General features: G+C 40.1%; 1 protein-coding gene and 1 long non-coding RNA gene across 5 annotated transcripts in view; one reads left to right on the top strand and one right to left on the bottom strand.

The window, feature by feature from the left end:
• LOC120052507 (formin-binding protein 1-like) overlaps nt 1-8,056 on the bottom strand; it is an 80,189-nt gene extending 72,133 nt beyond the window's left edge. For 3 of the 4 annotated variants that reach the window (XM_038999458.1, XM_038999456.1, XM_038999457.1), the window contains exon 1: nt 7,930-8,055. In XM_038999458.1, coding sequence (XP_038855386.1) covers nt 7,930-7,953 — 24 coding nt within the window. In that variant the 5' untranslated portion in view covers nt 7,954-8,055. Of the gene's footprint in view, nt 1-7,929 lie in introns of all 4 variants that reach the window. The other variant, XM_038999459.1, reaches the window with a different exon arrangement.
• LOC120052508 lies at nt 7,015-15,394 on the top strand. Its single transcript, XR_005477380.1, has 3 exons — nt 7,015-7,251; nt 14,672-14,828; nt 15,191-15,394. It is a non-coding gene; the product is annotated as an uncharacterized LOC120052508 (long non-coding RNA).

Raw genomic sequence — 15,394 nt, 5'->3', positions numbered from 1 at the left:
TGCTCAACACCTCCCTGAGCCATACCTGCTAGCACAACTTCCCTTTATTAAGGACGACATCCACCCACACACTCCCCTACACAATCCTGTGATATTACACCCCGCTCTACTCACTGAGGAGAAGGATTTCATGTTGGGTGCTGTGACCTGAATGCAATGCCAGGTCTCAGCTGTGATTCAACATCTGTGTCCTTAATTGAACTCTCTCAAACTCCGTCAATCTTCATTGCACAAAACGACAAGCCAGACTTTAACCATGATCATATCCCTCCCTGTTAACAGCTGTTGCAGTCAACAGAACATAACCTAGCCTATAAGACATCTGTTATGAAAAAGAATGCTATAATAACTGTTGATAGCCTGTGTGCTCAGCATGGTAACATTTTGTAGACACACTGCTTCCATTCACAAACCATCTCCAGTGGATCAGTCTCAGTCAGTTAGCTGGTGGGGACATGCCAACCCCATGTAATAAGATGTGTTAGTCTCAGGCTTTAGGTCTCAAAGCCATGGATGAATGCCAACATGCCAGGCAGACAGATAGTACTTTGACATGTGAACAGATAAATGTGTAATGCACACATATGGCCTACAGTAACAGTCCATCAGAGCCTAAAATCATGTCAATATCACACCTGTCATTCCTTCACTAGAGACAGGCCCAGATGTGTTTTTTTTGCATCAATGCAATGTGGTTAGTTTCCTTTCTGAATACTCTCTGTGAGTACGCTTACATGCACACTAATAATTCGATATTAAAACAGATTATGGCAGTAGGCCGAGTATGGCGTTAGTCATGTAAACACCTTATCTTCATCAGTTTACGGTCATAATCTAAGTAAGCACACGGCGATTAAAATACCTGGTTTTCTGAATAATCATTCTAATTACTAGGACATGTAAACAGCTTAAAAATCAGTGTTTCAGCTGTGTATTTTATCTGCCGCATGTGCCAGCACTAATCAAACTATTATATTAATCTGACTCAATGTCTAGGTAGGAACCAGAAGGAATCAGGGCTAAATTAATTTCATTCATAAAAAGAGACAAGGCAGACGACATCGGTGTTACTGTGCTACAGATGCAAATTCAATCTACTGTATGTAACTAGAGATGCCTTTCAGTGAACCAGAGACTCCGGGGAATAAATAATCCAATCAGGTCTTGAAGGGATTCCTGATAGAGATTTAAGAGTAAAACAATATGGAATGAGCATTTTGAATCAAGTTGGTGAACACTGTTAAAATATAAGGGATAAGGGCCTAACACATGCAGCCAGACAATCAGACTATGCCCGCATGGCCGATTAATTAGGGCCGATTTCAAGTTTTCATAACAATCGATAATAGGCCTTTTCGGACGCCGATTACATTGCAACCCACGAGGAGACTGCGTAGCAGGCTGACCACCTGTTACGCGAGTGCAGCCTCAAAAGGACCTTGTGGCTGCAAGGAGCCAAGGTAAGTTGCTAGCTAGCATTAAACTTATCTTATAACAGACAATCAATCATCACACAATCACTAGTTAACTACACATGGTTGATGATATTACTAGGTTAACTTCTACTTGCACACAATCCCGGATCCGGGAGCACCCCCATCAGTAAAAAAGCTGACTAGCATAGCCTAGCATAGCGTCACAAGTAAATACTAGCATCTAAATATCATTAAATCACAAGTCCAAGACACCAGATGAAAGATACACATCTTGTGAATCCAGCCATCATTTCTGATTTTTAAAATGTTTTACAGGGAAGACACAATATGTATTTCTATTTGCTAACCACGATAGCAAAAGACAACTTTTTTTTCTCCACCATTTTTTTCCTGCATAGGTAGCTATCACAATTTCGACCAAATAAAGATATAAATAGTCACTAACCAAGAAACAACTTCATCAGATGACAGTCTGATAACATATTTATTGTATAGCATATGTTTTGTTAGAAAAATGTGCATATTTCAGGTATAAATCATAGTTTTACATTGCAGCCACCATCACAACTCTCACCAAAGCAACTAGAATAACTACAGAGACCAACGTGAATTACCTAAATACTCATCATAAAACATTTATGAAAAATACACAGCGTACAGCAAATGAAAGACAAAGATCTTGTGAATCCAGCCAATATTTCAGATTTTTTAAGTGTTTTACAGCGAAAACACAATATAGCATTATATTAGCTTACTACAATAGCCAACCACACAACAGCATTGATTCAAGCTAACAATAGCGATAACGAATAAACCAGCAAAAGATATTAATTTTTTCACTAACCTTCTCAAACTTCTTCAGATGACAGTCCTATAACATCATATTACACAATACATATAGAGTTTGTTCGAAAATGTGCATATTTAGCGGCACAAATCGTGGTTATACAATGAGAATAGTAGCCAAGCTGCCAACAAAATGTAGGGAGAAATCTTGGGAGAGGCACCTAATCTAATCATTAACTAATCATAAACTTGACTAAAAAATACAGGTTGGACAGCAAATGAAAGATACATTAGTTCTTAATGCAACCGCTGTGTTAGATTTTTAAAATTAACGTTACTACGACATACAGCGTGCGTTAAAGCAAGACCGCACCGAAATTAATGGCGGAATAGGAGTTTTACATTTTTCAACTGAACAACGAATTAACATCATAAATAGTTCTTACTTTTTGATGAGCTTTCATCAGAATCTTGGGCAAGTTGTCCTTTGTCCTGAAGAATCGTTGCTCGGTTGTAGATTGTCGCCTTCAACTTTGGAATTAGCAGTAAACATTAGCCATGTGGCGAAGACGTGCCCAACTCACTATAACGCAGCACAAAGAAAATTCCGAAAATCGCAATATACTGATATAAAATGATATAACTCGGTTTAAAATAACTACATTATGACGTTCTTAACACCTATATCGAATAAAATCAGAGCCGGATATATCTAAGGCCTATAACGGGAGCTTTCCAGAACGCCATCCTGAGGTCTGTCTTGCGTCATGGCGAATGTTGAAAAGAGTGCACCCCCGGTTCCAAGAGCCCTTATATGGCCTCAGATCTGCCTAGCAACTCCATTCCAATTCTCACTATTTGCTGACATCTAGGGGAAGGCGTATGCAGTGCATGTCGACCAATAGAAGACATGCAAATTAATAAACTGACCCTAGAACAGCCTGCCTGATTTCAGATTTCTCACTTCCTCACAGGAAGTTTGCTCCAACTTGAGTTCTGTTTTACTCACAGATATAATTCAAACGGTTTTAGAAACTAGAGTGTTTTCTATCCAATAGTAATAATAATATGTATATTGTACGAGCAAGAATTGAGTACGAGGCAGTTTAACCTGATGAGGACAGAGGGTGCTGTTGTCACTTTGGGGGAAAAACGTGCCCAATTTAAACGGCCTCAATTCTTGCTCGTACAATATGCATATTATTATTACTATTGGATAGAAAACACTCTCTAGTTTCTAAAACCGTTTGAATTATATCTGTGAGTGAAACAGAACTCATTTGGCACAAACTTCCTGACCAGGAAGTGGAAAGTCTGAAATCGAGGCTCTCTTCTAAGTCCTGCCTATAAATGGGCATGATACCTATTAGTATACATGCACGTCATACACCTTCCCCTGGATGTCAAGATGTAGTGAGAGAAGAAATGAGGTGATTATCTTGGTCTGAGATGGAATACGTCCTCTTGGAATGACGTGTCACCGATTTCATGTTTTCAGGAAGGCGCGAGGAGGACAGTGGGATTGCCTTTTGAAAAGCTGTCGTTATAGGCGACTACTATCTCCGGCTTTGATTTTATTTGATACATGTGACAATATCATCGTAAAGTATGTTTTTTCAATATAGTTTTATTAGATTTTTGAAATTTATTCGGGACGTTAGGCGTGTTGCGTTGTGTGCCCTTTGTTCAGAATGGAGAGCTTCGCGCCACTTGGCCAGTGTGCTTGCTAATTCAAGAGGGAAAAACGATGTTCTAAATCCAAACAACGACTGTTCTGGACAAAGGACCCCTTGTCCAACATTCTGATGGAAGATCACCAAAAGTAGGACCCATTTTGTGATGCTATTTCATATATCTGTCGAACTGTGTACTAGTAGTTTTGCGCCCAGGTTTTGGCCACTCTCTCGCTATAACATAAGCCTTATGTCGTAATGAAGATATTTTTAGAATTCTAACACTGCGATTGCATTAAGAACTAGTGTATCTATCATTTCCTATACAACATGTATTTTTTTGTAATGTTTATGAATAGCTATTTGGTCAGAATAGGTGAGAGTCTAATAGAAATATCAGCACATTCTGGGAAAAATAAGCTACGTTAGCATAATGGATAACCACTGATTTCAGCTCTAAATATGCACATTTTCGAACAAAACATAAGTGTATGTATAACCTGATGTTATAGGACTGTCATCTGAGGAAGGTTTATGAAGGTTAGTGAAAATTAATATCTTTTGCTGGTTTATTCGCTAACGCTAACGTGCCTATTGCTATCGCTAACGTGCCTTGATGAATGAATGCGGTAGTGTGGTAGTCTATTGTAGTAAGCTAATATAATGCTATATTGTGTTTTCGCTGTAAAACACTTAAATCTGAAATATTGGCTGGATTCACAAGATGCTTGTCTTTCATTTGCTGTACACGATGCATTTTTCAGAAATGTTTTATGATGAGTATTTAGGTATTCCACGTTGGTCTCTATAATTACTCTGGCTGCTTCGGTGCTATTTTTGACGGTAGCTGTGATGGTAGCTGCAATGTAAACTATGATTTATACCTGAAATATGCACATTTTTCGAACAAAACATAGATTTATTGTGTAACATGTTATAAGACTGTCATCTGATGAAGTTGTTTGTTGGTTAGTTTGGTTGGTTCTTGGTTAGTTAGGTTGGCTTTGTGCATGCTACCTGTGCTGTGAAAAATGTCTGTCCTTTTTTGTATTTGGTGGTGAGCTAACATAAATATACGTGCTGTTTTCGCTGTAAAACATTTAAAAAATCGGACATGTTGGCTGGATTCACAAGATGTGTACCTTTCATTTGCTGTATTGGACTTGTTAATGTGTGAAAGTTAAATATTTCTAAAAAATATATTTTGAATTTCGCGCTCTGCCTTTTCAGTGGAATGTGGGAGGAGTTCCGCTGGCGGAACGCTAGAGTCAGACAGGTTAATTTGGGAACGAAATTTTTACAAAGTGAAAACAGCACCCCCTATTGAGAAAAGGTTAACTAGCTTGTCCTGCGTGGCATATAATCAACCCGGTGCCTGTTCATTTATCATCGAATAACAGCCTACTTCAACTTCACCAAATGGGTGATGATTTAACAAAAGCGCATTTGCGGGAAAAAAAGCACTATTGTTGCACAAATGTATCTAACCATAAACATCAATGCCTTTCTTAAAATCAATACACAGAAGTATATATTTTTTTAACCTGCAAATTCATGTTAGCAGGTAATATTAACTAGGGAAACTGTCACTTCTCTTGCATTCAGTGCAAGGAGAGTCAGGGTATATGCAGCAGTTTGGTTGTTCAATGTAACAGCAATATTTAGATTTAGGGTTGCCACCCGTTCAATAAAATACGTAAAGGTTCCGTATTTCACTGAAAGAATAAACGTTTTGTTTTCAAAATGATAGTTTCCAGATTTGACCATATTAATGACTAAAGGCTCGTATTTCTGTGTTTATTATAATTAAGTCTATGATTTGATATTTGATAGAGCAGTCTGACTGAGCGGTGGTAGGCAGCAGCAGGCTGGTAAGTATTCATTCAAACTTTACTGCGTTTGCCAGCAGCTCTTAGCAATGCTTGAATCACAGCGCTGTTCATGACTTCAAGCCTATCAACTCCCGAGATTAGGCTGGCAATACTAAAGTGCCTATAAGAACATCCAATAGTCGGTATTTAAATACAAATGGTATAGAGAGAAATAGTCGACGCGTTATAATTCCTATATTAACTACAACCTAAAACTTCGTAACTGGGAATATTGAAGACTCATGTTAAAAAGGAACCACCAGCTTTCATATGTGCTCATGTTCTGAGCAAGGAATTTAAACGTTAGCTTTTTTACATGGCACATATTGCACTTTTACTTCCTTCTCCAACACCGTGTTTTTGCATTTAAACCAAATTGAATATGTTTCATTATTTATTTGAGACGAAATAGATTTTATTTATGTATTATATTAAGTTAAAATAAGTGTTCATTGTTCAATCAGTATTGTTGTAATTGTCATAAATATCAGATTTTTGTATTTTTTATTAATAGAAATAAATAAATAATAAATAAAAAGAATAGGCCGATTAATCGCTTTTTTTGGTCCTCCAATAAATCGGTATCGGCGTTGAAAAATCATAATCGGTCAACCTCAAATCAGACAGCAAAGGCTAATGTGTTAACAGCACAAATCAAAATATTTGAATTGCAGAAGGTTGGTCAAATTAGGCATTTTACAGCACGGTGCAGTAGGTTAGGTTCATGAGACCTTTATCATACATACAGCTCTTGCAATCAAGCAGTAAGAGCCTCACAAACTGAACTGTAGACTATTGCCCGAATATACATCTTTTCAGGGCACCGACATGCTTTTGAGGGAGTTAATTTAGCAGTAACAGAACCATTCAGGGAAAAACCGTAGTAAATATACATTTTATCAACAAAACAGGTTCAAAGTTAATCATACTGAAGTGAACCCATATAAGCCACATCAGTCACATGTTGAATAAAGCTTCAATATATTGTTATCTTCCCTCAAACTACATAACAGTGCAGTTCTCTCTATCAAATGTTAGATATCAATGTAATTGGTATGAAACAGGCTCATCACTTCTTTGACTAGCTATCATGTTGGCAGCGACACTGCAGTCTTCACAACTATACATTTTAGAATGATTAGGGGGAGAAGCTGCCCCATTGGTAGGATACTGGGGGTGACCAAACGTTTTATGGGCAACACCCATGTAACTGGAATACATGTCATAGGAGTTCAATGTCCCTGGTGAGGAATATTTTTGATAGGTGAAGATTATGTTCTCACTAACAAAAAAACGTGGAACAGATTTTTGCTGCAGTAACATGGTAGCTAGATATAGTCACAAAAATTATTTGGACGATAAACCGCTTGGGCAAACCGGGTGATGTAGCCAGGGGCCTGGCTGTCAGAGGGCAAGCCAGACCAGTCAGAACATGACAAAGACCGTACCTGGAATAAGCCCCCCCCCCCCCACGTCTGTTCAATGGTGGGTAGTTTTTTGTTATATTTGGGATTAGAAAAATGCTTGATTTCCTCAAGTCTACTATTGTTTAACTATTTGACTTGCGCAATCTCCTTGCAAACTGGGAAAAATGCTGGTCAAACAGCTTGAAGAGTCACTCAGACCCAGCGAGGAAACAGCCATAAATAAATAAAACCTCGATCTTTAAAACCAAGTTAAACGAAATGTGTACGTGCATTGTTTCATGCTGGTAGCCACCAGATCCATAAAAGCATTGAGAGAAAATAGTACAGGGGGTTACTTGCGTTACCCTCCTGTCTCCACCTTTTTTGGAGGATAGCTAACGTTAGCTAGCTTGCTAGTCTATGTGTGAACTAGGAGAGGGTGTGATAGACTCCCTATTCAAACATAAAACAATAACTGATCAATCAAGCCCCTGTTAGAGACAGTGTTATGATATCAAGTACTAGACAAAGATACGCAAATTTTCCCCTTTGCCTGGCGGACATTTCTACTCGCCTTGCCTATTGTTTACCGTCTGTAGTACTATGGTAAAGGTGCATGCCAGGCTTAGCTGGCTAGCAGCTTACACAATGCTAAGGTAACCGAGCACCTTCATCGAATTCGTGCTAAATTTTGGCAAGCGTGTTATCCACACAACAAAGAAGAGAGCAACATGGTTTATACCAATAGCAAACTTACCCAAAGCTCCGTTCCCCAAGTCATTGTGGACTCCCCTGGTTGTCAGTGTATTCCCCGCTCAAAACTCGCCAATGTTGCGTTTCCAATCCTCTGCCGTCGTCTGTGGTATACACTCCTTGCTCACTCCTGAGGAGCTGTCTAAATTCAGCTCTAGCGAAGGAAGTTGGGATCTAGGATTCAGAGAACCGGGAGGTTCAGGTTCGCCAATAAAATGTTAAATTCATGCATTTTATTACTTATTATTTAGTCATCAACAAAATAGTTATATAACTTTAATTAAACACATAAAATAATTAAATTAGCTATTCTAGAACTATGCTGATGACATGATCCTCTGCACGGTATTTTTTAAATTCCAAAAATTTGGTGGGAAGAGGAAGACTTTCTGGATAAATTGTATCATCAATTAATACATTTAGTTGAAATATTCATATTAGCTGCGGAAATATTCATATTAGCTGCTATCGACCATTTGAGCAGTTGTCACAACAATCACTTTGATGATTTGGTTAGAATAATTTGGCCTCAAAAGTTATCCACAATAAGTAATTAACCTTTCACTTATTTAACTCTTACTGTTGAATATAATGAATTTATAAATATACATTTAGTGGGCAATGTCAGGAAACTAATGTCACCTTTTTTATGATTTGCACGGACGCCTATGAGTTCTGCGATTGATAAACAAGCTTAATCTGTTTTATTGATTAGTAAATGGCGCCATTTAGTGGTATGTATGGGGTACAGGCCAATCAGATAGGCGCATTAAGGGATCCTTTTTGTTTCTGTCAAGACGTTAATCGTGTAACACCTATATGCGGAGTTATTTTGTAAACACGTCTAATATATTTTACGCAGCTAAATGGTCATGTACAGTTGCCTATCAATGTAAGTAGCTACTTTTCTGCACACAGTCCAAATTATTTGTCATATTGCTGATATTATGTCTGTCTACTGTAAATATCAGTAGTTGGTTTTATATTCACACTTTCGGACATTCAACAGACATTCATCAGACATTCACAGAACAGCGCAAACTGGCTCTAACCAGAATAGAAAGAGGAGTGGGAGGCCCCGGTGCACAACTGAGCAAGAGGACAGGTACATTAGAGTATCTAGTTTGAGAAACAGATGCCTCACAAGACCTCAACTGGCAGCTTCATTGAATAGTACCTGCAAAACACCAGTCTCAATGTCAACAGTGAAGAGGTGACTCCGGGATGCTGGCCTTCTAGGCAGAGATCCTCTGTCCAGTGTCTGTGTTCCTTTGCCCATCCTAATCTTTTCTTTTTATTGGCCAGTCTGAGATGTGTCTTTTTCTTTTTCTTTGCAACTCTGCCTAGAAGGCCAGCATCTCGGAGTCGCCTCTTCACTGTTGACATTGAGACTAGTGTTTTGCGGGTACTATTTAATGAAGCTGCCAGGTGGGGACTTGTGAGGTGTCTGTTTCTCAAACGAGACACTCTAATGTACTTGTCCTCTTGCTCAGTTGTGCACTGGGGCCTACCACTCCTCTTTCTATTCTGGTTAGAGCCAGTTTGTGCTGTCTGTGAAGGGAGTAGCACACAGCGTTGTACGAGATCTTCAGTTTCTTGGCAATTTCTTGCATGGAATAGCCTTCATTTCTCAGAACAAGAATAGACTGACGAGTTTCAGAAGATAGTTCTTTGTTTCTGGCCATTTTGAGCCTGTAATCGAACCCACAAATGCCGATGCTCCAGGTTCTCAACTAGTGTAAAGAAGGACAGTTTTAGGGATTTTTTAAATCAGGACAACAGTTCTCAGCTGTGCTAACATAATTGCAAAAGGGTTTTCTAATGATCTATTAGCTTTTTAAAATTATAAACTTGGATTAGCTAACACAACATGCCATTGATACACAGGAGTGATGGTTGCTGATAATGGGCCTCTGTACGCCTATGTAGATATTCCATTAGAAATCAGCCATTTCCAGCTACAATAGTCATTTACAACATTAACAGTGTCTACTCTGTATTTATGATCAATTTGATGTTATTTTAATGGACAAAAAATTTGCTTTTCTTTCAAAAACAAGGACATTTCTAAGTGACCCCAAACTTTTGAACAATGGTGTACGTACAGTATCTACTGTATACAGTGGGGCAAAAAAGTATTTAGTCAGCCACCAATTGTGCAAGTTCTCCCACTTAAAAAGATGAGAGAGGCCTGTAATTTTCATCATAGGTACACTTCAAAAAAATCCAGAAAATCACATTGTAGGATTTTTAATGAATTTATTTGCAAATTATGGTGGAAAATAAGTTTTTGGTCACCTACAAACAAGCAAGATTTCTGGCTCTCACAGACCTGTAACTTCTTCTTTAAGAGGCTCCTCTGTCCTCCACTCGTTACCTGTATTAATGGCACCTGTTTGAACTTGTTATCAGTATTAAAGATACCTGTCCACAACCTCAAACAGTCACACTCCAAACTCCACTATGGCCAAGACCAAAGAGCTGTCAAAGGAAACCAGAAACAAAATTGTAGACCTGCACCAGGCTGGGAAGACTGAATCTGCAATAGGTAAGCAGCTTGGTTTGAAGAAATCAACTGTGGGAGCAATTATTAGGAAATGGAAGACATACAAGACCACTGATAATCTCCCTCGATCTGGGGCTCCACGCATGATCTCACCCCGTGGGGTCAAAATGATCACAAGAACGGTGAGCAAAAATCCCAGAACCACACGGGGGGACCTAGTGAATGACCAGTGCCAGACGTGTCCCCCTGCTTAAGCCAGTACATGTCTAGGCCCGTCTGAAGTTTGCTAGAGAGAATTTCGATAATCCAGAAGAAGATTGGGAGAATGTCATATGGTCAGATGAAACCAAAATAGAACTTTTTGTTAAACTCAACTCGTCGTGTTTGGAGGACAAAGAATGCTGAGTTGCATCCAAAGAACACCATACCTACTGTGAAGCATGGGGGTGGAAACATCATGCTTTGGGGCTGTTTTTCTGCAAAGGGACCAGGACGACTGATCCGTGTAAAGGAAAGAATGAATGGGGCCATGTATCGTGAGATTTTGAGTGAAAACCTCCTTCCATCAGCAAGGGCATTGAAGATGAAACGTGGCTGGGTTTTTCAGCATGACAATGATCCCAAACACACCGCCCGGGCAACGAAGGAGTGGCTTCGTAAGAAGCATTTCAAGGTCCTGGAGTGGCCTAGCCAGTCTCCAGATCTCAACCCCATAGAAAATCTTTGGAGGGAGTTGAAAGTCCGTGTTGCCCAGCAACAGCCCCAAAACATCACTGCTCTAGAGGAGATCTGCATGCAGGAATGGGCCAAAATACCAGCAACAGTGTGTGAAAACCTTGTGAAGACTTACAGAAAACGTTTGACCTCTGTCATTGCCAACAAAGGGTATATAACAAAGTATTGAGATAAACTTTTGTTATTGACCAAATACTTATTTTCCACCATAATTTGCAAATAAATTCATTAAAAATCCTACAATGTGATTTTCTGGATTTTTTCCCCTCATTTTGTCTGTCATAGTTGAAGTGTACCTATGATGAAAATTACAGGCCTCTCTCATCTTTTTAAGTGGGAGAACTTGCACAATTGGTGGCTGACTAAATACTTTTTTGCCCCACTGTATATATATATTACCATGGGTATTGAAAGATATCAGAGGGTGGATAACAAAAAAGGCATTAATATAAGAGGTAGACGGTACATGTTTGGTTTCTGGGCTAAATGCATACATGATTTGCCTCTGAACTGTATATGAACCCCTCTGTATTCTACTGGCACTAACCATTAAAAACTTGGACTTCAACCAGGCTGTCCCTATGCTATTTGCTCTCTTTCTCTTTTAAACTGCTAGCACGTCTGCTGCCAACTCTGTGTAACGCAGTTTCTTACGCTCGTAGGCCTCTTCAACAGAGTTTTCCCACGGGACTGTGAGCTCTATGATGTACACAGCCTTTTGTGAAGGGGACCAGAGTACCATGTCTGGCCTAAGGTTGGTAGAAGCAATCTCAGGTGGAAAAATGCATTGCTGGCCAATATCGACAAGCATCTTCCAGTCCCGGGCCATGGCTAGGTGTCCAGTTTCTGGCTTCGTAGGAGGATGCTTGGGCCTTTTCTGTCCCTCCCGGATGAATGTTGTTGTTTTGACGGGATTGCTTGCTTTTGGAGGTAATAGATTTAGCCTGCGGTAACTTGTGGAATAGACACTGGCTGGAATGCGCTTTTAACCTATCAGCATTCAGGATTAGACCCACCCACAGATCCTAGGTGCCTCCATTCAAATGAAACTACACTTACAGAGTTAGGCTTACACACAGGTGTTCTGCGCATGCTAGATAGCTAATTAGCACAGGTGGTTATCTTGTTTTAAGTAAACAAGTGGTGTAACATGGAAATATGGCAATGTGGGAACACTAACCCTAAACAAGGTGTGTATCAGAAGAGGATGGTAGGAGGAGCTATAGGAGGATGGGCTCATTGTAATGGTTGGAATGGAATAGGGTGTGTTGTCAACCAAACAATTAGCTAGATATCTCATTGAAACATTCTCAACTGGGTCCTGGACTTCCTAACGAGCTGTCACGACATGGTGAAGGTAGTAACAACACCTCCAATTCGCTGATCCTCAACACAGGGGCCCCACAAGGGTGTGTGCTCAGCCCCCTCCTGTACTCCCTGTTCACCCATGACTGCGTGGCCACGCACGCCTCTAACTCAATCATCAAGTTTGCAGACGACACAACAGCCTGATTACCAACAATGTCGAGACAGCCTACAGGGAGAAGGTGAGGGCCCTGGGAGATTGGTGCCAGGAAAACAACCTCTCACTCAACGTCAATAAAACAAAGGAGCTAATCGTGGACAGGAAACAGCAGAGGGAGCACGCCCCTATCCACATCGACGGAACTGCAGTGGAGAAGGTGGAAAGCTTCAAGTTCCTCGGCGTACAGATCACTGAAGATCTGAAATGGTCCACCGACACAGACAGTGTGGTGAAGAAGGCACACAGCGCCTCTTCAACCTCAGAAGGCTGAAGAAATTTGGCTTGGCCCCTAAAACCCTCACAAACCTGTCGAGCTGTATCACCGCCTGGTACAGCAACTGCACCGCCCACAACCACAGGGCTCTCCAGAGGGTGGTCTGCCCAACGCATCACCAGGGGCAAACTACCTGCCCTCCAGGACACCTACAGCACCCAATGTCACAGAAACACCAAAAAGATCATCAAGGGCATTAACCACCCGAGCCACGGCCTGTTCACCCCGCTATCATCCAGAAGGCGAGGTCAGTACAGGTGCATCAAAGCTGGTACCGGGAGACTGAAAAACAGCTTCTATCCAAGGCCATCAGACTGTTAAATAGCCATCACTAGCCGGCTACCACCCAGTTATTCAACCCTGCAGCCTCTAAGGTGCAGGGTTGAATAACCGGGTGGTAGCCGGTTATCACTGGCCACTGTAATAATGGAACACTAGTCACTTTAATAATGTTTAAATAATGTTTACATACTGCTTTACTCATCTCATATGTACGTATATACTGTATTCTATTCTACTGTATTTTAGTCAATGCCACTCCGACATTGCTCAATCTAACATTTATATATTTCTTACTTCCATTATTTTACTTTTAGATTTGTGTGTATTGTTGTGAATTATTGGATACAACTGCACTGTTGGAACACAAGCATTTCGCTACCCTTGCAATAACATCTGCTAAGTATGTGTATGTGACCAATAAAATGTGATTTTTAACAACCATGTCATCCATTCATTGCTTTTCAGGGGTTTGAGGATCAAAGGCAGACTATCAAGATACAACAGAACACTAATACTACTGATCAAATTATTTCATCTGCAGTCTGAGATCTTCCCTGCTAAAAACCAAGGAGGATGCTGTTGATTGTGTGACAGTCTTTAGTTTTGAAGCATTTACCTATCCTCCTACAAGATGCCATCTAGACTTTTTCTTAAAGGTCAGACTTTTACAACTCATTATATTTTCATGCAGTCTTTCATTGCTTCATAAAGTACATGCATATTGGAACCTCTTAAATGATCTGTTCAAATAAAATATTAATTACCTGACATTTTTTAAGCAGAATATTGAACAAAAGAGCACCAGGACAATAAAGTATTTTTTTATTTAACCTTTATTTAACTAGGCAAGTCAGTTAAGAATAAATTCATATTTACAATGATGTCCTAGGAACAGTGTCTTGTTCAGAACGACAGATTTTTACTTTGTCAGCTCGGGGATTCAATCTAGCAGCCTTTCAGTTACTGGCCCAACCATCTAACCACTAGGCTACCTGCTGCCCAAAGTTTAACCCTGTTAATTTGCAAATCAGTTTGGTGTGTTCTGACCAATCATATCTTTCCCTACCAAAACAAGAGCCAGATTAAGATGGGCAATCTTTTTGAATGAGAATGGAGAACAGAAGGAAAAGAAGTCTCTTCAGCCAGCTTTCATCTGCTTTTACAAAGAGCTTCTCTGAGAGCGGCTCATTGCCATGGCAGTGGAATATTCTAGATGCAGAGGGTATTGCAATCTTGATCAGGTGATGGTGCTCAAACAGTTGGTCAGGATAACAGAAATGACTTGTTGAAAACCTTAATACATCTTGACAGAAAGTTTGCTTTAGTTTTTCATAATTAAAAACTCCACTTAAAGTACAAAAAGAATTATAAAGGCAATGCGTTTAATTCAAGTGTAATTACCTGACTTGTATGTTTTTCTTCAGGCATCAGGTTGGCAATGTGGCGAGTAATGGGGAGCTAACGCAGAATGCATCATTGAAAGGCAGCCACTCTGTCTAGCTGTGTGACCAGCGAGACATCCCCCTGATATTTCTATAGAACACCGTTCCAACGCCAGAGCGGGCCCTTTTCCAAACCCAGGTATGGCACTGCAGGCAACCCTGAGCACTCACCACAGAATAAAACAACACTTTGTTATGAAGGACAAAAACTGGTGAAAAGGAGCACAGTGAGGCATCTCAACATGCCTTTGTAAACACACAGACATTCCTGTGGAACACAGCCAGCTCTGTTATATAGCACTATGATTAGAATCAGGTCTTGAATTCAAAACAGCCATGTCATCAGAATGTTTCATTAGCTGTTATTTTACATTTGTCATTTAGCAGACACGTATGCGCTCAGTTCTCACACTCATTCTTAAACATGGCTGTGTCTTAAAAAGGTTGGCTGGTGTTAGTCATGGAACAGATCTGTGAGTATTTATCCTCTCTCTCCTATAGGCAGAGACCAACAGACTAAAGGCTCAGGGTTCCATGATGTCTGCTGTGGCATGTCTCTGTTCCAAAAATCACTGTCGCCATGGCCCTGACAGTTATGCTATGGTTTGTCCAATAGTGCCAGTAGTAGTCACTATGAAAATCTGCCTTGTGCCTACACATCAATTCCTTTATATATTGAAAATACTAACTAAACTGGTCCCTGTC

The sequence above is a fragment of the Salvelinus namaycush genome, chromosome 8 (genome assembly GCF_016432855.1).
Source record: "Salvelinus namaycush isolate Seneca chromosome 8, SaNama_1.0, whole genome shotgun sequence".
NCBI classification, from domain to species: domain Eukaryota; kingdom Metazoa; phylum Chordata; class Actinopteri; order Salmoniformes; family Salmonidae; genus Salvelinus; species Salvelinus namaycush.
The sequence above is the reverse complement of the archived record's forward strand: the minus strand, read 5'-3'. Positions and strand labels throughout refer to the sequence as shown.